Source organism: Tachysurus fulvidraco, chromosome 11 (genome assembly GCF_022655615.1).
Source record: "Tachysurus fulvidraco isolate hzauxx_2018 chromosome 11, HZAU_PFXX_2.0, whole genome shotgun sequence".
NCBI lineage: Eukaryota > Metazoa > Chordata > Actinopteri > Siluriformes > Bagridae > Tachysurus > Tachysurus fulvidraco.
The window spans coordinates 7,342,891-7,366,572 of NC_062528.1; the positions used below are offsets into that span (position 1 = coordinate 7,342,891).

Consider the following 23,682-nt stretch of genomic DNA (forward strand, 5'->3'; position numbering starts at 1 on the left):
GTATTCTTATTAAACCATGGGATGTCACTGCCAGCTAATCTGACAGCACAAACCCCAGTCCCTAAGATCCTTACCAAGCTAAAAAAAAAAAAAACCCTACACCTTGTATCCCTGTTCACGGTCTAGTGATTACTAATACACACCTGTTCCCAATTACAGTACACTAATCCCTTCAAATAATCCAAGCATTCTCCTGGTCTTTGCAGTGCTTCTCTCCTGATTTCTGACCGGATAACATTGTAATTTTGACTCAGTTATAGTTGTATAATTTGAGATTGCCCCAGACTAGTGTACTCTGTCTGTAGCTCGCCTGACCCTGCCTGCTTTCAGTTGCTCTCAGTTTGCATCACCCTTTGATTGTCTGCTTTGATCTTTTTAATAAACCAGCATCTGCATTCAAACCCTGGGAGATCTCTTGACAGTGCTGAATCTGTGGCAATATGTTGGTTTTTTTTTTGGTATACAATCCGCAAACTAAACGCAAAAATTTCTTACAGCAGAAAAATACACCAAAAGAACCATAAAATTAAAACCACCTGCCTAATATATATCGTAGGTCTCTATGTGCTGCCAAAACAGCTCTGAGTCATTAAGGCATGGACTCTACAAAGACATCTGAAGGTGTGCTGTGGCATCTGGTACCAAGACCCATGCAAGAGATTTTTTTAAGCTCTGTAAGTTGTGAGTTGGAGCTTTTATGGAACAGACTTAAATCTGGAGGCAAGTCAACACCTTGAACCCTTTGTCATGCTCCTCAAACCGTTCCTGAACACGTTTTGCAGTGTGGCAGTAAGCATTACCCTGGAAAGAAAGACCAATAGCATTAGGGAATACTGTTGACATAATGGGGTATACTTGCTCTGCAACAATGGTTAGTTAGGTGGTATATGTCAAAGTTGCATTTACCCAAGATTTCCCAGCAGAACATTACAGAGAACATCACACTGCATCTGTTGACTTGTCTGTTTCCCATAGTGCATCTGGGTGCCATTCCCCTGTCACTGGTTCCCTGGTTATCCTTCCTTGGACCACATTTGGCAAGTACTAACCATTGCATACTGAACTTCCCATAAATCCTGTTTTGAAGATTCTCTGGTGCATCATCTGAACATCAAAATTTGGGTTTTGTCAATTCCTCTCAAATCCTTATGCTTGAATTTTTTTTTTCTGCTTTCAACACCTCAACTTTGAGAACCAGCTGTTCATTTGGCCATACAGTGATTCATTTCATATTATGGCTGATCAGAGTAGCTCTAAAATGTAACACTTAGATTGGGAGACAGGCAGAAGGTTGAAAAATGAAATAGCAAATTAGTCATGATGCATATGAAATCCATTTTGAAATCCAACAATCAATGGTGGCAAGAGTATATAATGGTACGATCCTGAGCTCAGGTCCATGTCTGTGTGTCTGTCTGTCTAAACTGGCTACACCAACTTGCCCCGAACAACACCTTGTTTTCAGGATAAACTCTGGATTCATAGCGGATCCATCCTGATTGAACGGTTACTGTAGATGAACGGATAAAGCTCCTTAAATGTACATAGTTAAGATGAAATTTGGGTAATAATACGCTTTCAGAATGTCTGCACACATTGTACATTAGAATATTTTCAGTTTTTCCAAAAGGTAAACTGAAAGCACTAAAAAGCTCATGAGCTTGCGAATTGCGAATTTAGAGGATGGCCACCTTTTCATCCAGATGAAAGCCACTTGAGTACCTTCAAATAGGAGCTGAGGTAAATAATTCCCTTTGATATCCATGTCTCAGTGGCTCTTTGTTATGGATTTTACCTCATAGCATTTTGGATGTTGTCCACAGTTTTAAAATGTCCTTGTTCAAATACACAGGTTCAGTATTAAAGCAAAACATGACCCTGAGGAACAGGAGCTCTTTGGGATTCTGGTAGTATAATTGGATTCGGTTTTGAACACTGTTGTAATGCTACAGTACAGTAGCTTGCTTCACATCCATGAACATTAAAAAATACAGTTTTGAAACCCTTGATTTGCAAATGAAAGGGCAAACATCACAATCCAACATTAGGTAATATTGAAAAAAAAATATTTTGCTTAGATGACACACTTTATAGTGGTGACACAGAAGAAAACATTTTCTCTTCTCTATGAAGTGATAAACACAGTGAAACAACTTATTGAGGTTTTATTCTATAAGCACTCTTGGTGCATTACTTGGTCAATCAGGTTAAAGGGCTGGAAGTAGCTTGTGTTAAATTGTCGACATGTCTCAAAATATAAGTAAAGCGTATTGTAATCATTCATAATGTAATCATTCTATAACTTTATTTACACGGATACACATCTTTGGATTGTCATATATTTATTTCTTTTTCATTGCTGGTTCTTTTCTGTAATGTATTCTTTAAATAAGTGAATTTTAAATATTAAGTTCATTTACTGATTTTGTCAGAGCAATCCTTATCTATACACAATACACAATATTACACACCCTATATATGGATATATACAGTATATACTATATACTCTATATACACACCCATATCCCTATGAACCAATAAAACTAAAAAGGATCAGTACTGACATTGGAATATTTATCCAAGTCACCCTACAAATGAGGCAAAATTCAAACCAGTCTTCGAGTATGCATGAGGAGTTGACATGTTGAGGGTTTATGGGACATGAATAAATGCCCTTTCTGGTGTAAACTAGTCACAACATGTTTAATCCATTAAAATTTATATAAGAATTCACATCACGTAATCAACAATATAAAGGTGTCAGCGACGCAGGGATAAAAACAGACCCAAATGCAGGATACCTTAAAAAATAAACTGAATTTATTGACTAAAACACATGAAGCAGGGACAAGGACTCATGACATAGGACGGCAGATGACAAGGATTCAGTGCTGCCATAGGCAACGTGGCACGGTTAAATACACAAAACAATTAACACATGAAGAACAGGTGTGCAGAGGCAGGGCGGAAGAGACGGGGTGGAAGGGGGTTGAGGTACACGGCGAGGCAGGTGGGTAGAGCAAGGCACACGGCGAGGCAGGTGGGGGGAGCTAGGCACACGGCGAGGCAGCCAAGAGGAGCAAGGCGCACAGCGAGGCAGTAGAGGGGACGAGCAGAAGGGCAGAGCGACGTCCACAGTCGAGCTCAAGGGCCGAGCGACGTCCACAGCCGAGCTAAAATGCCGAGCGACGTCCACAGCCGAGCTAAAGGGCCGAGCACAACCCCCGACACACCGCGGCCAGACCCAAGTCCAGAAAACCAGAAAGGGGGGGAGGGTGGGAAAAGTCCACCACAGGCAAAAAATATCCCTAGGGCCAAAACATACAGGCTTGCAACACCGAGGTCACAGGATTCCGAGAAAAACAAAACAAACTGGGCTGTGACATCGCCCGCAAGCAGGAAGTGAGGTAGCGTCCCACATGGGAAACTGGAAGTGGAGCGGTATCCCTCACCGGAACAAGCGCAAACCGATGTCACACACAAGAAAAAAAAATAATAAAAATGCTCCCACAGAGCCGGTCCAGGCTAATGCTATCATTCTGGGTCTTGGTCTGGCGGAATCCGTTTGTCAGCGACGCGGGATTAAAAACAGACCCAAATGCAGGATAGTGTAAAAAAAAAACTAAATGTATTGACAAAAAAACACGGGGCACGGTTGAATACGCAAGTCAATTAACACATGAGAAACAGATGTGCAGAGGCGGAGAGGAAGAGACAAGGGCAGGGCAGACACGTGACACAGAACATAAACAGAAGCATGTGGCCAAAGGTTTCAATTCTTAGGTTGATACAAGGTGCGAAGAGCAATAGTGGGATTCAGGACACAAGTTTGTGTGCTCTGCATTGCACATATTCAAGGTGATCCACGAACTGTCATCAGAATATATAGCTGCTTCCAAAATACAGGCAGACAGCAACAAACTAAGATATTCTATTCAAAGATTGAGAAATGTGAACACCAAGAACTACAGAGAAAACAGAAATTGGAAAATAAGGCTTTACAATCAGAAAAAAGGAGAAGGGTGTAAACATTTAAACTAATTAGTGGCTAAACACAGAACAGGTGCACACGTTTGGGAAACAATCCAATGACAGAGCTGGGCTAGAGACAAGACTAGAACCAAAACAAAGGCACATGGCAAGACAAACAAAACCAGATGGATGACAAAGAACAAGCACAGACAGCACTTGCCAGGTTGGGAACCCAGAAGGGGAAGTTTGTGACACCAGGAACATGTTTTGGCTCGAATCTTACTGTATGTTATCCAGAAAAAAATGTTCACTCACTATGACTGCTGGTTGAATTCTAACCTCAGTCACATAACCATGATTGTTACTTCTTTCTTTAATGCCAGGTTTTAATTCCTACACAATGAGTTAGCAACTTATCAAAAGATTTTTGTTATAAAAGAGTGTAGCTATCGTTCATGATGTGATTGAGGAAAGGATGCGTAAGCACATGGTGGGCAACTGCTGTTCCTGTTTCCCTCAGCAGAGGATGTCAACCCTTAAATGAGATTCTGCATTTCTAGCTGACCTTGGTATCTTTTCTTTTTCCAGTAAATACCAGCTGGCATAGTGCACATGCTGCACTGCATCCATCTGTTATACACTTCTTCTACTGTAAAGGTTTGATTATGAAGGAAGATCAAAAGTTTATAAACGTACCAATCCGTCCATGTGTCAATTAGCTACGCATGGATAGTTTCATTGCATTCAGGTGTGAAGGTAAATGGTCTTATTAATCATTTAAATTATTCATAGAAATGGTCTAACAGTTTGGTTTTTGTTCCTAAATCATTCCTTTAGTCACCCATTATCCTGGGAAAGAAATGAAGAACACAATAGAGACAGATGGTTGTGTACCCAAATGGATATTAAAAAAAAGTATAAAGTATAAAGCATGAGTAAGTAAAGTTTCGTCAGGAATTGGACCCATGAGCATGTTCACCCACATCATGAGGAAGATGATGTAGGAGAAATAAAAGTCTCAAAGATCACAGATTTAGAATTGCACAGATTAATTACTTATAGAGATTGTTGAGTTTTGAACTGAACCATCACATTTCACCAATTTTTTTTTAACAAGCTGTTTGGAAACATCGCAAGAAAGACCTTTAGCCTTCTACTAAAATTTTACAAGCCCTTAAAACTACATCATCATTTGCATCTGTTGTGGTCAGATGAGCCCGAATTGAAATTTTGTGCCCTGCACAAAGTCAGCAAGAAGACAACAAAGAAGAAAAAGCACCCAATTCCCAATGTGTGTTATGAGTGTGGATCATTGATGCTTTGGGGATGTTTTATGTCCGGTGATTCAGGGGCTTTTATGAAGATTGATGGCATCATGAATTCCGCTAAGCACCATGATATTGCAACTCAAAACCTGATTGAATTTCGACCTTGGTCATAGCTAGAGCTTTTAACAGATGATGAACAAAGCATACTTCTAAATCAACATAGAAATGAATAGAGAAAAAAAATATCTATGTTTTGAAATGATAAAATCAGTCTCTGGATTTGAACTCTACAGAGCATTTGGTCTGAATTAAAGAAGTACGTCAATCTTGACAAACCTACCAATATAAAGGAGCTTAAAAATATTCTGCATAATGAATTAAAGCAGAATCCCTCTACATGTGTCTCTAAGCTGGTTAGGCTTTACTGGAAGAACTGTTTCACTTGGATGAGAAATTCATGCGTGTGTATGTGTGTGTAAGTTTCGTATGAGTATGTGCAAGAAAAGGCTGAAATAAGGACCCTCATAAAAGATATTTTGTCTTCTTCGGGATCATTAAATTACTGGATTCTGATGTAATAAAATAGCTTTAGTTTTAACCCAGTACAATAGCATTCCATCAGCTAGAAAATTAATCAGGACACTGTTGGCTCTCAGTGTGAGATATTTTTTGTCTATTGATGTCACCTTGGACAACATTTTAGTGGCCGAAGAACACCTTCAAGTTTAAGATGCTTATAAACAAGTACTTGAGACATCTCAGAGTAAAAATGGGTTTGCTGTCTACATTTACTTTGAAGATAAATCTGTGAACATTTGTGTGAACTATTTATTTATTTATCTTTAAACTTATCCATGTATGATATTTGCTTATACTATGTATTTGTACAAAAAAATTGCACATGACGATCCAGAAACATTGTGTACAGATATAACCTACATGTTGCAAATTTAATTGACTAATTAATCTGCTCACATACATGCTTTGTGGTTGTCCACTATATACTGTACATAACCTGCACAAGGACCTTAATTCAGCCTCAACAGTGTGTGTTATGTAAGTTCTGAGATTTTATTTATTTAATTTTGATTTTACATATTATTGCCTTAATTGCATAGGACCCCATGCTTTGATTCATGATCTTGCTGTCTTTTGCTTTGACTACGATGATATTTTGACCATTGTTTACTGATATTTGGTTTATTGTTAATAAAACTTCTGCACATGGATCCTCATGCTGCATCAGAGTCTCTTTGTTTCAGAAGAATCAAGTCTACCATTAAATCTTGTTGATATTTGGGATATTTGTACCACATTAGCTTCCTAGGGCCAGTTACTAGGAGCCCATCCTATTCACTATAGAGGTATAGATCCGAATCTGCCCGGGCAGCATCATTTCCATACTGAGTGCAGAGTAATAACCTGGAAGCATGCTCACACAATCCTTGCTTAGCCCTACTGGAAAGCTTCTGGGTAAATGCAATTTTTTTTTTTTTTTTTGTAAACTGCTCCCTAACTTTTCAAGATCTCCATATCCTTATCCTTGTGACATCAATAAAATCATGTTAATACTCTTTCTGCTGACCAGAAAAATGAGAGGCAATTTGAACTGCACATTTGAACTGAATATTAAATATTATCCATCACTTTCCATCACCGTAGCAGCAGAAAATTTTCCTGATAACAAACAAGCTGAATCTTAAATGATGTAGATGGCGTATCCCCATTGGGGATTGTTAAGATCCACACCACTACTATCCCTCTCATACTGTTACATCATACTGACTTATCCATCTGTAATCGCTCACTTGCTTAGTAACAAGATCTCAAATGCTTAATATGATTGGGTATCTCTGGCTATCCACCCTTACCTTAACTAATGGGGAATTAATATCCGGGTGTGTTCAGTGTCACAAAGTGCCATGAAAGAATATGTCCATAGGCCTTAACACTGCTGTGTATTTGTTCTTCCTCTTCTTCTGCAGCTAGTGAGTTTTTCTTTTGGGAAAAAAACGTGAACATTGTGTCAATGTCTAGGGCCGTCGGCTTTAGCTCAGGTCCAAAAGCAAACATTAGACTTTACTTAGACAGTGTATACAGTATAATCTCACCAGGATAGATATGAAAAGCAGAAGAGTGGAAGATCTCCTTCATTATTACTTCTGCATACATACAGTACAAATAATTAGTAGTTGTCTAGCTAATGCCCGTTCTGACTTTTAGGCCTTCATTAATAAGGTACTGCATGAGATACTGAAAAGATATTTAATAGTATGCATTGGCAACATTCTTGTTCTTCTGAATCCGAGCATGCAAATCACATGCACCATGCAACAAATCTGGCAAGTTCTATGCAAACACCTACTTACTATCCCCTCTTCTTTCACTTTTTGCCTTGTCTACTGCAAGTATTTTAACCATAGACCATATTGGGATTGTGGACTGGTTGTGGTTATGCATGTGTATTGCCATTAAAGCGTACGCATATACTGTAGATTCTTTACACTGCCTCTGAGTTTCCAATCTTACATTAGCCAAAGGGTATTACTGTACATTCAAGGAGTCGTCCATGTTGAAATATGAATGTTTACACTTGCTCCTAAAGTAAGCTATCAGCATGCACAATGTTTGTGTGTGAAAAGAAGCCAAGCAGAGAATTGAAAATGGACGCAAAGCTAATGACAATAGAAAACATGCATGATAAAAGGCTAGTGAATACAAATGAACCGTTTTTTACTAAAACTCTTTTCCAGTGGAATCAGTAATCACATTGTGAAATGGATGTGAATGTCTTTTAGCAACAGGTACCGAACGGTTCTGTATTCAATGTTCCCAAATATCTGCATTTGGTCAATAGGCACAGCAGGAGAAAATGTGGCCATCATAAGCAAAATCAAAAACATAACAAGAATTTCAAGGACACAGATTGTAAAGCAAAATCAATCTAAGCATAATAATCTGCCTTTGCAATGGATTGCTAATGGATTGCTATAGAAATGACTATAGTTATAGGACGGTTCAGTGCCAGAACTAGAAGAGAAACTGAGATAATGGAAGTAAACAGGAGGGTTCTTTGTCATTGTGCAGTAATGGGTGATTGTTTTCATTCTACTGAGTGAGGTAGATTGATTTGTATGTGATATTATAGTGGGGCTCAGTCAGGATGGATTGAAAGTCAACTACTCCATCTCTCTTTGATTTCTTTGGTTCCTTCTGCTGATCATAGATTATAAAGAGAACGAAACAGAAAACATCCACTGCACGCCTGTCCAGGATAAATTAGTTGCTGAAGAGAACTGAATCTATGAATTAATTAACTTTTAGTTCTAACGAGTACTGTGCATGCCTAATTTTATAGATAACCATACCTTATTTTAATCATATTGAGCACACCTTAATTGAAAAGGCATAAGCTCTTCTTCAAAATTAATCACCAGCTCCATAACCATGAGGAATACAGACATGAAATGAATTTGCTATAGACCCTAGAGACATTTGTTCAATTAGGTTAATGACTTTTGAGTGATTGCTAGTATTACATGCCACTTTATAAAAGGTTGACCGATTGTTTTTCTTCACAATTATAAAATGCTGCATTTACAGCAACATGCATTTGGAAACCTGCCAAGCTAAACATCAATATAATTGTGTTATTACCTCGGAGCTATACGGTAGACTGCACACCAACCTAAATTTATGACTGGTTCTTTTAGTCATAAAAGCAATTAGAATATTTCATGCCTGTTCTAATAAAAATGCACCCACGTAACTTATAGAGGTAAAAAAAAATCAATTCTATGATAAAGACATGCCAACTAATATAATGTTTGGTTAGTGAATATTTATTTATTTGTTTGTTTGCTTGTTTACGTATGTATCTATTTGCTTGTTTGTTTATTTGTTTATTAACTAATTTGTTTGTTTGTTTGTTTACCTGGACTGATACATGCCTGGGGCACAAAACATTATAATACTAAATAAATAATGTGTGAACAAACATCAGGATAAGTGTGATCAGTGACTGTTCATATAAACCTATGATAAGCTAATAAGCTAATAGAAATTGCAGTCTTCAATGCTTATGCTAACAAAATGCACTTACATGAGCTAAGGAGTTTAATAATAGGGTAGATAATACTTTATTAATCCCCAAGCAGAAATTTGGTCACACACCATCCCCAACAACACAAGACCCACTTAGGACTAATACTTAACACAAGATAACAACAAATGTACAGTGGTCATAATAAAAGTTATAGATCCATGTCTGTGATAAACTAGATTATCCGTTCATTACTGCACACACTTTAGGACCACAATTAAACATATCACATATTTCCACTCATGTATTAAAAGCTAATAGAAATTGATCTAGGAAAAACAGAGAGAGAGAGCGAGAGAGAGAGAGAGAGAGAGAGAGAGAGAAAGAAATGTTTACTAGCACAGCAAATGACCATCAATTTTGTTAAATGCAGCAATTGTGTAAAGTACAATAAGTGGACCATTTTATACTTGTAAAGAGAACAAACATTTTCTGTGGGTACTAATAGAAGTGGTTCTTCCTTTGCATGTCAAGTAGATTTTCTACCATTATAATACGTATTGAATTAAAACAGTTACCTATGAATTGATAAACTGACCATTTTTAATTTCGGGCAATAGTAATGTCACAGTTAGACAAAGGCGAGTGAGGATCCAAATGCAGTTTGAACATATTTAATCAAAAATCAAGAAAGAGGCAGGCAACACAAGGCAGAACACGAAGCAAAACAAGGACCAGGACCAGAGACATAAACATACAACGTACTGTACCACAACGACTAACACCAGGGAAGTGGACAGACAGAGTAGATATAGCAAACAAGAACCATTCACAAAGCGGAGACAATCAGTGACAAAGACAACACACCTGAAGGAAAGCCTGAGTTGAATTAGTGTACATAGTAACAAATGAGTGGGCGGAGCAAACAATTAACAGCAGGGGCAACAACAGTGAAAAGACACTAGGTTCTATTGCTATCAACCACGAAAAAGACCAGGCGATGTAGAACATTTTTTCTAAAATCTTATGCTTTTTTTTTTTTTTTTTTGCTCATGTAGTCTTAGATTCCTGTTCTTGCCTGACAGAAATAAAACCCCATGTGTTCTGGTTATGGAGAGAGAGAGAGAGAGAGAGAGAGAGAGAGAGAGAGAGAGAGAGAGAGAGAGAGAGAATTAAGTGACAATAATATAAGTGATGGTCACTTCTTGTAATTTCGTACATTATTTAATGTGTCTAAACACACATTCGTCATAGATCCATTGATGCAGGACAATTTGAGACAACGCAACAATTTATACTTGTCAGAGGAAACAAAAGGTTTTGGTTTGATTGAGGAAGACTGAGGAACAATTCTTGGGTTCTCATAGACGTGATTTTTACCTCTTCAGGTTAGATGTTTGCTGTTAATTATAATCACTCACAGTTCGAAACTGATGTCTGTAGTGGTTGTGGAGACTAAATAAAAAAACAAATCATGCGACTGATTGTAATTGTTAGTTATCAGGTAGTGCCACTTTGCCAATTAAAGAGGTTAGCAATATTTCTAATAGCTCATGGGCAGAGGCACATTTAATCTAATGTCTCTACACATAATGGATATGGAAATATTTACTGATTTCTTTGCCAGACCTATTGCAATAATTGCAACATTTCATACCTGCGGGGAAAAAGTCAGAATATTTTAAGACTGTAGGATGTGCACTGAAGGACGTTTTTTTATGGGCTCTCAGAGAGGTAATTTTACATTTAAAGGATAGGCATGTGCACAGTTATTAGTCTTACCTACCATTTAATATGGTATCATTTCTAAAAATGTATTTAGTATGCAATACTCCACATACCGTAGCTCAAAGTAAATAAAAAGCTCATATAATGTTTCTACACCCAGTGCTTACAGAGATTTATTTTTTCCAATACATATTTCCAGGTTTGGACAATGCTTGAATAGCTGTGAATTTATAGTATATTTAATTATCATATACTTTTATAGTATAAAAATGTATTACATTTTAATTCTAGTAGGCGTAATTAATTACGTACATTTACATTACAACAGATTTACAAGAAAAAAAAGTATTACCTAAAAAAATATTACCTTCACCGTTTTTTAGAGAGGATAGTCTCTCATCCAGCCAGCGAATTTGATCAATTACATCGATAGAATTGTGACATTTTAGTTTAATATCCGAACAAGCTCATCAGAACCAGTTTCACCTGCAGTGACCTTCTGATGCTACATAGTGGAGTTAGCATGATAAATATCCATATGCTTTTGATTATGGATAAGACTGCAGTGTGAAACTTAAGCCCTAACTGGGAAAAAAAATGTTCCAGTATGTTTCATTTAGCAAAGATTTAAAATGAGCCATCTCCTTTCTCTATCTAAATTGAGAAAGCAGGTCGATGTAAAGTCCTGTGTATCCTGATTTCTTTGCTAATTCCAGGTTAGATTAGCATCAGTTTAGGTAGACAATATAAACCGGCTAAGCTGCAAGTCGTTAATAATTTAATAGTTTTAGAATTTAACAATAGCATTTTTACCTTTAAATACTCGAATAATCGAAATTATTTTTTAACTGAGTTAGACCGGAACTCAGTTTTCTGTGAACTGTATCAGCTTTTACTCCGTTCAGCACAAAATATCCCATAATCTGGTGACTCAGCCTCATACATTAAATATACTTGGTTGTTTTCCACTCATGTGGCTAAATTTAAAGTATAACCAATTACATTAGTTTTCCTGTGCACCATAACTTCAGCTTACAGTTCCTGGAAAAAAAAATTGAAAAGAAACAAAAGATGCTGAAAGCTGCAGGATATAAAAAGTTAAGTGGCATCACAGGATGATAAATTTTCTGAAAAGAGAGCACCTAGCAATCTTCGAGATTCTTTCACGCAGTTCTTCAACACAGCCTACAGTATATAAGGCATTATGACCGGCATTGCTCTTCAAGTGCTCAATTTTGTTTGAAGATTTTCATTTATAAATCTGTTTATTGACACTGTGATCACTGTATGATGAATAATTATTATAGAGATGCTTTGAAACTAGCACGGTGTCTTAACTGCTGACTTTCCTCCAAACTATGACAAATGAGTCTAATGCCGTTTTGACTAAAATTGCATAACTTGCAAGACTACACAAATTTTTGCACTCAGCAAGTTCAAACTTTGAACAAGCAAAACTCTTAAAGCATTAATACTGAGAATATCAGAATATTTCCCTACATGATGTCTCACTAGTGATAAGCACTATTATTAACACTTTGTATACTATTGTTGACCTGGATGTGAAGCTAGTGAGCAGGTGTAGCAGTGTGTTTGGGAGCAAAATCAGTGTTTTCTATAACTGTTTCCATTACTGCTCATTTATAATACACCTATGAGTGAAATTGCTTATTCCTTATGTGCCCTGTATGATGACATTGGATATTGAATAAAACAAATAGCTGTTGATTGGAAGGTCGGTGGTTCGAGGCCTAGCACTGCCAAGCTGCCAGGAGTGCTGTATCATTCCTGACCGTGTGCTCTGACCCCAACTTCCTAACAAGCTGGGATACTAAACATATAATAAAGCATTTCACTGTGCAATGATAACAACGTAACAAATAAAGGCTTCGTTATTTCTAAGTCTGAAATGAACCGGATCATTTTTCTGCTCACTTTCTTCTGATGTCTTATTGATTTGACACGACCTTTGTGCTGATAGACAGAACTTGCTTTAACATCTTATGAAATAAGAAAAAAAAAGAGGGAAAAACAAAAACATGACTTTTCTGCCCCCTACAGAAAGGAAGACCAAATTTCAGAAACCACAAGTACATGCATCCAACTCACACATTATAGTTATCCATATACAGTACATGCATACAGTACTTACTCTACATCACTGTGAATTAATTAAATGGTCATTCAGAACTAATTATTGGGTAATTAAAATTGTATTTTTCTTGTAAAATTGTGTATCATTCATGTAGCATTCATGTTTGGTCAAGCTGTGCTGTACTTATTCATGATTTCAGTACATTTATTGCAGCACCTTATTATTCATTTTAGTTATTGATCATACAGGTCTTAAACTAATAAACTAATAAAAACTGCAACAAAAATATTTGTAGAAATCTGAATATATTCTATTTATAATACTGTAATTTAAATATAGAATATTGACCTGCATGAATAAATATTGCACCGGTGTTCAATACTGGTGATAGACAGTAGAACTTATTTACTGTATGTTTTCCATAATTATTGCTTGGACATGGAGCAAGGTATCTATAAAGCATAAGTGGTTTAAAAAAAATAAAAAGAAAGAAAGAAATCTGAATCCTTTTTTTACAGAGCATGGTTTGTCAGTGTTGGTGTTTGTGTGGCCCTGCACTACAAAATTTTCCCAGCTCCTGAACAGATGACTGAGGAAAAAGCTGACTGGAACAGATTGCATTAATCATAGAACACAGCTTGTCTTAACCCTGATGCTATTGTGCTTCTGATATTACACATAAACATGGCTGTTAAAGTCAATAGCACCTATATATAGTATTGTGTTGAAAAATGGAAAAGATCCCCCACTAACACCAGACACTGGGTTGAAATGATGAAATCTCACCACTAGGTGGCAGCAAACACTTGCAAGTAAAACAATGAACAGAGGACATCTATTTATTTATTTATTTATTTATTTATTTTTATAAAATCTTTTTTGTTGCTTTTCCCAGATGCAGGGTAATATATTCAAAATATAATCATGTAAATGTGATTAATGTAACAAAATTACCCATCTGCCTCAACCAAGCATTTGGGTAAAACCTTATACATATTCTATAAAATGTTTTAAAATGATGTTAAATAATCGAATTCATTAATAGCCATTTTTGGTTTATTTTGTAAGGTTTATACTCTGGTCCATTTTTATGGAAAAAGATTTGTGCCACAGAGAAAAGCAATCTGAGCAGTGATAGAACATGACTGAAAGTGGTTACACCATATGTTGTCACCGGCTCAAAAGCAAAACCTTCCGTCATTGAAAAAAAGCAAGAAAATGATTATAAATCTTTGTTTATTCGTTTCAGTGACATCAGTGTGCTGCAATTGTGGCATACTGAAATGCAATCCATCTATTCACTAGATACTAAGGTGCATGGGTGTAATCAGAGAAGAGCCTTAAAGTATTATTCTCCATGTTAAAGAATATGCTTTATAGTTTAGTTTTTTTTTTGCCAACAGCAATCACTCTTGAAACCATCCCAACCCAAATATAATAAATATATATAAATATACAAAAAAGTGTTAATATGACTGTACTAGTTAATTTCAGGATGTAGTATGTACAGTATTTTCATCAGCTTTCTCAGACTCACTATGAAAGCTGGCAGCTTCCCCAAAGAATAATGTTGTATTTGGGAGAAGCAAGGAAGAGCTCAGTTTAATAAACAGTTTTGGGCAAGTCGTGGCCTAATGGTGAGAGAGTCTGACTCGTAATCCTAAGGTTGTGGGTTCGAGTCTCTGGCCGGCCACGACTGAGGTGCCCTTGAGCAAGGCACCGAACCCCCAACTGCTCCCCAGGTGCCGCAGCATTAATGGCTGCCCACTGCTCCGGGTGTGTGTTCACGGTGTGTGTGTTCACTGCTGTGTGTGTGTGTGTGTGTGTGTGTGTGCACTTCGGATGGGTCAAATGCAGAGAACGAATTCTGAGTATGGTTCACCATACTTAGCCGTATGTCACGTCACTTTCACTTAAACATGTCCTGTGTTGCATTCTCTCAGGAAATATGAGAAGATGAGAGTGTGCAAACCTTCAAAAGAAACACAGACAATAATTAAAATATTAAAGAATTTAAAGAAAAATTAAATAAAATATTAAAGAATTTTCACTTTATTTGATTACTTTACATTATCATATGGTTTCTTTACAAAATAATAGTGTCCGTGTCCACATTATTAAGTTACTAATGAACTGCATTAATAATAATGTCAGTGGACAGCGGTTCTGTATAGAGGCCAGCAAATGGATGCCTCGTACGCGTGTGTGTGTTACGCTGCTGAGTGTAATGCTTGGCTATAAAACAAGATAAAACATACAGCTCAAAACATACAGTGCATCCAAATCACCGAAATGGGAACAGTTGTGTGAACAGAAAATCACTATTTTGCACTAGACATCTCAGTGTTTGGATATGAACTTTACTGAAAACCAGTTGTCTGAATTATAGAGAGCAGTCTGTGCAAGAGCTCAGAGCTAAGAATATAAAGCAGCACTTCAACCAGGGGATGCTTGAGCACAATATCCAACTGCATAAATGTTGATCATGAAGCCCCAAGTGCTTTTTGACCTTGGTAAGCTTTGGTACAAGAAGACAAGATGACATAAACCAGATCTAATATTTGTGATCGTTCCAAATTCAGCTTTTTAGTTGCATGTGACAACGTGGAGTAAATGGAGTAGCTGGATTGGTTTGTCTGGAGTAGTTGGATTGGTTTGTGTTTCTGCTTCAGCAAATGCTTACAACAAAACAAAATAGAGCTGTGGCTTACATTTTATACCTATGTACTATTCAAGACATTAAGGCTGGTTATGTTACAGTATATATATATATATGTTTTTTTTTTAGAAACCTGTAGGCTTCAAACACGCCCGCCCCGTTTTCTATCTAACGCCGACTAATCAACCATCTCTTCCCTATCATACAACAGCTACCAAACAGGAAGGGTGAAGGCCAATAAACGCTTTCTCAAATACTTGTGAAGCCAGGAAAAATGCACTTTTCAAACTGCTACACGTTTTGTCACAAGAGCAAATAATACACTCTGGAGAAAGCACTACAGTATCTACAGTACCCTCTTTCACCTAGATCATGCTAACAGATGTGCATGATTGAATAGTGTCACTGTGATTGACAGAGGACAGAGTGTGATTTTGCTTCCTGTAGTAAAGATTCAAAATCATTCCCTAAAAGTCTGTACAGTATTTGTAGACCTCCTGCTTTCGCAGCCAAGAGTAAAATAATGATTTGTTCAATCGATTAGCTTATTTCTGTCAAGCTCCTCACATCACACACAGTTTTGCTGGATTGTCTAAGATGTTTGTCATTGAAATTCTGGAGCTGTGAGGCAGGATCACAACACGATGTGCCACTGTTATGCTGCAGGTATCCTTGCTGACCTGTAAAATGTATAGTGATTTCATATGTGCTGTTCTGAAGCACATATTTTGTCTGTTTACAGCAACCTGGACTTGCTGATCACACAAATAAGCTTTTGCTTAGGATTCTTTAAAACTTCTTGTCATCGGATGAATCTCTAGTCTAGATGATTCAGAATATGAGTACACAAAACTTATAAGCTAAGAATCAGGGAATCTTTCAAGACTTGGCAGAGGATTTTGGCAGTTTCATAGTGAACCCGTTGTAACTTCCGATCACATCATTATTACATCTGTTTTAATGCCTTGCTCATGAAAGAAGGAAGTGGCTAGTACATGTTTGCTTCCTTTACAAGAGACACTTCTAAATGTGTGACATAATCCTGTTTATGTTCAACAGGCCACTGCAGTAGTGAACAAGCTATTTTGTGATGGAAACAAGTTTAACGAGAGCTTTTGAATAACAAATGTACATGGATTACTGGATCGTATTGAAGATGATTTGACATAATCCTGTATTTGTCTGGCCTTTTTGAAGCTGTCAAACTTGTTAGGCTACTTATTTACCAGAAATTAGATTATACAGTAGTGCACATTTAAAAACATTATACTGTATATGCATTTTTTTTTGTCTTAAACAAAATTGTCCATTATTTGAGAAGTCAGTCTACAAATTAGGTGGAATTCTATAGATACACTATTATAATAATTAAAGTTTTATCATTGGGAAATGAGACATAAACTATTTCGGTATTATATAACCATATTATGAACAGCATCTTGCATCAGGAGGTAGTGTTTCAGCCTTGCATCTTCATATGGGTTCCAGGTTCTCCGGTTTCCTATGTTGTTTGGTGACTCTATATTGTGCTTTTGTGTTCGAGCATGACTCCCTGTGATGGATTGTTGTCTCATTCAAGGGTGTATTCCCAACTCCCACCCAGGGTTCCTCGGATAGGTTCGTGACCCCGACCTGGATAAATCCTAAAGCTAAAGGACCCATGTATCTGTTAAATCATTCATTTGTTCATTCATTCATTTTCTACCGCTTACCCGAACTACTCGGGTCACGGGGAGCCTGTGCCTATCTCAGGTGTCATCGGGCATCAAGGCAGGAAAAGCAATCACACACTAAGGACAGTTTTCTAGAGATGCCAATCAACCTACTGTACCATGCATGTCTTTGGACCGGGGGAGGAAACCGGAGTACCCGGAGGAAACCCCCGAGGCACGGGGAGAACATGCAAACTCCACACACACAAGGCGGAGGTGGGAATCGAACTCCCAACCCTGGCAAACGTGCTAACCACTAAGCCACCGTGCAGCCCCCGTTAAACCAAAGAACTCAAATGTGTACAAATAAAATAGCCATAACCTAGCACAGCAGTACAACTGGATACACATTTCTGATCTGAGATGAAGGCTGATACATTTTGAAAGATTTATAAAAAACTCATAAGAAACAGGTTGTGGTGCTTGGCCTATTTTGAGACTCTTGCTCTGAGGGCAGCATTGTTCTTTACTGGTCAGGCCACATGGAGGTTTTCTAAGGCCAGGGCCTTCTCAGGCTTCAGCTGAAGACAAAAGAGAGTATCAGGTCATTCATCCGTGAGTGACATCATTATTTAGAGACTGAGAGATGAGATGAAAAAAATCCTTCAGCACAACCATTTGACTTTCTAGTTCTTTGTCTAATGTACCCCTGATAAAGTAACAGTTTAGTCCAGCAGGAATTCGACTCAGGTTCACACTGGGAAGTGCTGATTTAACTAATCAGCCAACATGGCGCTCCTGGTTGACTAGCAGAACCTTCCTGGTGAAGCTCTTGGTGTTTTCACAAGCAGGTTACTTGAATATGCGTCGTTTAGATTTACGGTGAAGATAAAAAACAAACCGATAAGCTGATATTAAACTCTTAAAGTCACACTAGCCTTTTAAACCGTGTAGTAGCCTATTGAACTCAAAACACAAAGCACGAACATCCATCTTCTTCTCTAAACCGAGTCACACGCAGCCTGTTTGGGATGGATAGTCTTCTCCAAGCTTCCCTCAAATCCAACAACATGTGAATGGACATGTAGTGCACTATGCAGTGTGCAGCAGCCATTATTTCTTACTCTGTGTAGTGTAGTAGTGTAGGGAACATGGGCTTGTTTGGGAAAGGAGCCCTTCTGAAGGGGGGGGCTCGCGCACAGTTTCCCAAGCTTCCCAACGGATGAATGATTGGGCGGATGGATCCTGTGTGTGTGTGTGCTTGCGTGTGTGTGTGTGTGTGCGTGTGTGCGCGCGCTACGAAAGCAGCCTGTATGCACGCGCGCTTACTTCTCCATCGTTGACACACGGGCGTGTTATTTTAAACCGCAACACTGCCATAAAGAAAAGAAAAAACCTCGCTATTTAGCATCCATTTCATCCAGCAATTAAAAACTCAGAGTCCACGTTGAATTCATACGGATTACTTAGTTATAGGTGCATAAGGGAAAACCGAGTGATGGCAATGTTTCTAACCAAGGAGATCATCTTCGTGTTTCTTTTCCTTGGCAGCGCAGGTAAGATTTTTAAAAGCAATGCGCATTTTTCACTTCTTCACTTCGTGCAAAGAAAATATGGTGCGCAGCGTCGTTCTGCGTTTGATTAAAGAAAAAGAAAAAAAGATGTAACCTTGCATGATGGATGGAGAGTCGAGTGCAAGGTGCACGAGCGGACCTGTTTGAACGGTGCGTTTATTTGTCACACACACACACACACACACACACACACACACACACACACACACACACACACACACACACACACACACACACACACACACACACACACACACAGGCTGCATTCATATCCCACTGGCTAAGTCCATAGAGCTAAGCTAGGTCGCTTAAATTCATACTGGGGTGTTGAAGTGATTTATGAAAGTCTATGAAAGAAAAAAAACAACAACAATAAAACAAATTCCACGTCGAGTTTATTTTTAACGGTGTTTATATTTATATGTTCAACATAAAAAAACACGTTTTCTCTGTAGTTTTTAGAGCGTTTTCGGTCCATTTCTCGGAATAATCCCTTTAAATTGACATTTTAAAAACTAGACCACAGCTTTATTTATTTATCTAATGTTTTTTTTTCTTTTTAAATAAATGGAAGTATAATACTTAAGTTCAGCTTGTTAGAACCAAAGAGCGTCTGTAGTTCTATTAAAAAGGCGTTCCTGACAGGTTATTTAACATGTGTGTGTGTGTGTGTGTGTGTGTGTGTGTGTGTGTGTGTGTGTGTGTGTGTGTGTGTTTGTTTACGTTTAAATAGCTACCAGGCTAATGCTTCTCTGATGTCGCGTGCACACGATGATTTAGGTGACAGTTGAGCTTGGTGTCAACTCGCTGCACGCGCGGTCAGCAGCCAATCACAGTCCAGGGAATTTGGGCGGGAACAGTCCGTTGCTAATCACGTAGCTACGTGGGGTTTCTAACACGACTCTATGTTGCAGCTGTTAATAATAGAAATGTAGTCGTGACCATGTGGAGGATTTCCAGTCCTGCTGAATAATAAAACCCTGTTTAAGTTTGTAATTGAGGACATTAAAAATGAATTATTGTTGTCCTGATCTGACAGGATGCTGAATGCTGATGCTATATGATAGCTTTTGGATAGGTGATTCATTAAATGGTAGCTTAATGTTAGCTTAATTGAAAAATCCACCTTTAGTGACTTGCATATTAATCAATGACTAGTTAAACTATTAACATGCAAGCTTTAATAACTGTTAACACTCTGATACTTTCTTTCTTATCTCCAAGATCACTGACTTGCTGAACAGAGTCTCTGTCATAGATCAATGTAACTGTGCTGTATTGCCAGGGGTGTAGTTTCCAGAAGGATGTGGGGTGGATGGTAACGTCTCAGATAATCAAAACTAGGAATTACAACTCCTTAATATTTTAAGCATACACTAAACCATCTGTTGGTGTATTTTCTTTTCTAACATTACATGATTCATTGTTCAAATTGACTGTGAGTTTTCCATAATACATGAAATAAAAATAAAACCCCCTTTCATTGGATGAGTTGGTAACGCCCGACTATTGCCTCGCAACACAATGCTTGGTTACTGCTGTTTGACTGGAGAACGCAGGTAGCTTTGAAGATGAAGCGAAATGCTGCACAGCAGATTATTTTGCATCGCTGTGAGTCTGAAAGGGAGAGTAAAAAAAATAAAATAAAATAAATAAAACATGCTCAGAAGGAGGTAGAATAATATAGTGTAATCTAAACGACACTCCAGCTAGCCAGCTAATTCATTGCAATTTAGCCATCAATCAGTTTAACAAGTTGGGAAAAAAATTGCCTTGTGTTACTGTATGTAAGAAGGGGAAAAACTGAGTATATGTTTCTCTTGTAAAAAAAACAACAAAAAGTTTTCTGATGTTCTCTCTCTTTATGACCTGCACTAAATTGTCATGTTAAAATCTGACAATAAATAATAATATAAACAGTAATAAACAACAATAATAATAATAATAATAACAGTTACCGCGTGCATTCATCACGCATTATGTCGTTGTCTTAACGAAACATCATAAGATCGTAAAAAGCTTGTATGTGATATATAGATCAGAATGGAGGGATGGTTGGGAAGACAGACAGAAAGCTAGATAAGCAGACAGAAATTATGTAATGGCACAGCAGATATCATGAAGCTGATTTTTCCCCAATTTAATTAAATAATATAGCTTCATTTCATTCTGTAACTTCGAGTCCAGTGTTTGTTTTCTCCACTACACCTTTCTCTCGCTCTCTCTTTCTTTCTCCTATCAAAGCCATCGTATTTGTGCTTGCAAACTATCATCAAACTATTATCAGATTTGTCATTAGGATTATAAAAGCAGTTAGCTTTACAGTGCACAAATATTTGCAGTGAATTTGCTCATGATTATTTTTAACCAGCATCAGATAATTTAATTTAATAGCATGGGAGGTGCTAAGTATTTATGTGCTCTCTTGCCCCAGAGCTTTAGGGATGAGTCAGCTTGGTGATGTAATTCTCTAAGTTCCATTAAGCTCCTTGTTGGGCTTTTAATTAGCTCTGATAAAAGTGCCTCTGCCTGACCATGGGCTTTTCCAGATGCGAAACACCAACCATCATCTAGATCCTTCATCTCTGAAATGGAAACTAACAAGGCTGAGTCAAAAATATGGTACAGTGAGCATTATATTGAACTCTGTCTCTTCCTGTGAAGATGAATTTATCTTTACGGCACATTTGGGATGGAGCAGATGGACAGATGTGCTCTGTTTTGTTAGATTGCACAGACTCTCTGGTGTCTCAGACTCCACAGCCAGAAAGGGACACAAGTTACACCCAGACTGACGTCCGAACAGACCTGGATCTTAATAACGAAATTGTTTAACGACTGTAATTTACAGTAAGTGTGAACGACGAATCAGCTTCAGCTTTGTGGACGCAAACTTCAACCCACCATTGGGAATTTATGTCGTACACATACCAGATGCTGTATAGTATCTAATTTAAATGAATCACGCCCCAATTTAATCAGCCTCTGTGTTAGTGAGCCAATAAACTACAGTTATTTAAGGTCTGACAAATAAATTAAATGAAGAGGAGGAAAATGTGTTACAGTGAAGCTTGTGTGAACAGTTGGCAAAAAAAAACTTTTTGGTAAAAAATAACATAGATGTCAAGCACAACATGAAAAATTTATAATAATAGCAAGGATGCTGCAGTGTTTTTTCTTCACTCCTTTAGTTTTACAGAAATGGGTTTGCATAGTTCTGGCAGTGTATTCTTTGTTAAACACTTAACATCTTAATCATGACACAAATCGATTAAATAAATTTTGGAAAAATGGCGTTTGGGGGGCACGGTGGCTTAGTGGTTAGCACGTTTGCCTCGCACCTCCAGGGTTGGGGGTACTCCGGTTTCCTCCTGGGTCCAAAGACATGCATGGTAGGTTGATTGGCATTTCAGGAAAATTGTCCGTAGTGTGTGATTGCGTGAGTGAATGAGAGAGTGTGTGTTCCCTGCGATGGGTTGGGACTCCGTCCAGGGTGGTTCCTGCCTTGATGCCCAATGACGCCTGAGATAGGCACAGGCTCTCCGAGAAGTTTGGATAAGCGGTAGAAAATGAATGAATGAATGAATGAATGAATGAAAATGGCGTCTCATTGTTGTAGTTCCAGAGATGTTTACATCCAGTGACACAGTGCATTGAAGTCATTTGGTGGCTTGTGTTGGCTCAACATCTTAATTAGTTACTTAGTGTTGATTTTTATTTCTTTCTGTATAATGCACTGGGTGGGGAAATAAGTAGCTTCTTCAACGTCTCCACATTGTTTGACAACGTTCCAAAGCTGATGACATTGAGCTAGTCAACTATTCTTAGCTATCTAGCTAAACACTGTAGAGAAAACTTTCATAGGGATTTGGTAGGCTAAATACACTTGATTCTTTTAAAAATGAACCATTCTTGTGTAGATTATATACATTTTCCTGCTACAGAATCCAAACACATCTCTGTTGTTCCTTTCAGGCTAGAACAAATATTCACATTTACTATTATAAGGCATTTATGACCACTAAATTGTATACATTGTTGTTAAAATAGCATTAAATACATGCAGTTTTGGTTTAAAACACTTAAAGAAGTGTTTTAATCACTTGTTAGTGATTTATTGGCATGGTTTCCACTGAAATTAATTTAGTGGAACCTTTATATCATCTCAATAACCACTGATCTGTAATATAGGCGAGGGTTTCGAAAAACCTGTCAAATTAGACTGTGGCTGAATTCTGGACAGATACAGTATGACAGAAAAAGGGAAAAGTCTTATTCTGACAGCTTAATTTAAGAACAAATATATTTCACCAAAATGTTTTTTTATATGACTGTGTAAATATGGTAGTAAAAACAGTCAGTCTGTCTAAAGATGTCAAAAACATAGCTACAGTAGATACATAAGATTTCCTCACACAGCGAATGAACAAGTCTCATTTGTTACGAGAGAAAAATGAGTTTGAATTTTTATTTCACTTTATCTTTTAGAAGCAACAAGAGGGAGGTGTAGACGACAGGGTTTTTTTTTTTATCTACAACAATTCAGGAATCATCACCACTGTTACAGAGATCAAGTAGGCAAGGTCATCTATATCTGTAGAGAAAAAAGGCATATCTGTAATCAAAAGACTCGTCGTGAAAGACTCCGTGCCACTGATAAGGATGTACTGTATACGTTGTTCAACGAACAAG

At 37.6% G+C, this 23,682-nt stretch overlaps 1 protein-coding gene across 16 annotated transcripts in view; it reads left to right on the top strand.

The window, feature by feature from the left end:
- The first annotated feature begins 18,654 nt into the window (after window positions 1-18,654).
- ncam1b (neural cell adhesion molecule 1b) overlaps window positions 18,655-23,682 on the top strand; it is a 94,191-nt gene continuing 89,163 nt past the window's right edge. For 6 of the 16 annotated variants that reach the window (XM_027173979.2, XM_027173980.2, XM_027173986.2 and 3 more), the window contains exon 1: window positions 18,657-18,972. In XM_027173979.2, coding sequence (XP_027029780.2) covers window positions 18,915-18,972 — 58 coding nt within the window. In that variant the 5' untranslated portion in view covers window positions 18,657-18,914. Of the gene's footprint in view, window positions 18,973-23,682 lie in introns of all 16 variants that reach the window. The other 10 variants (XM_027173982.2, XM_027173983.2, XM_027173985.2 and 7 more) reach the window with 3 other exon arrangements.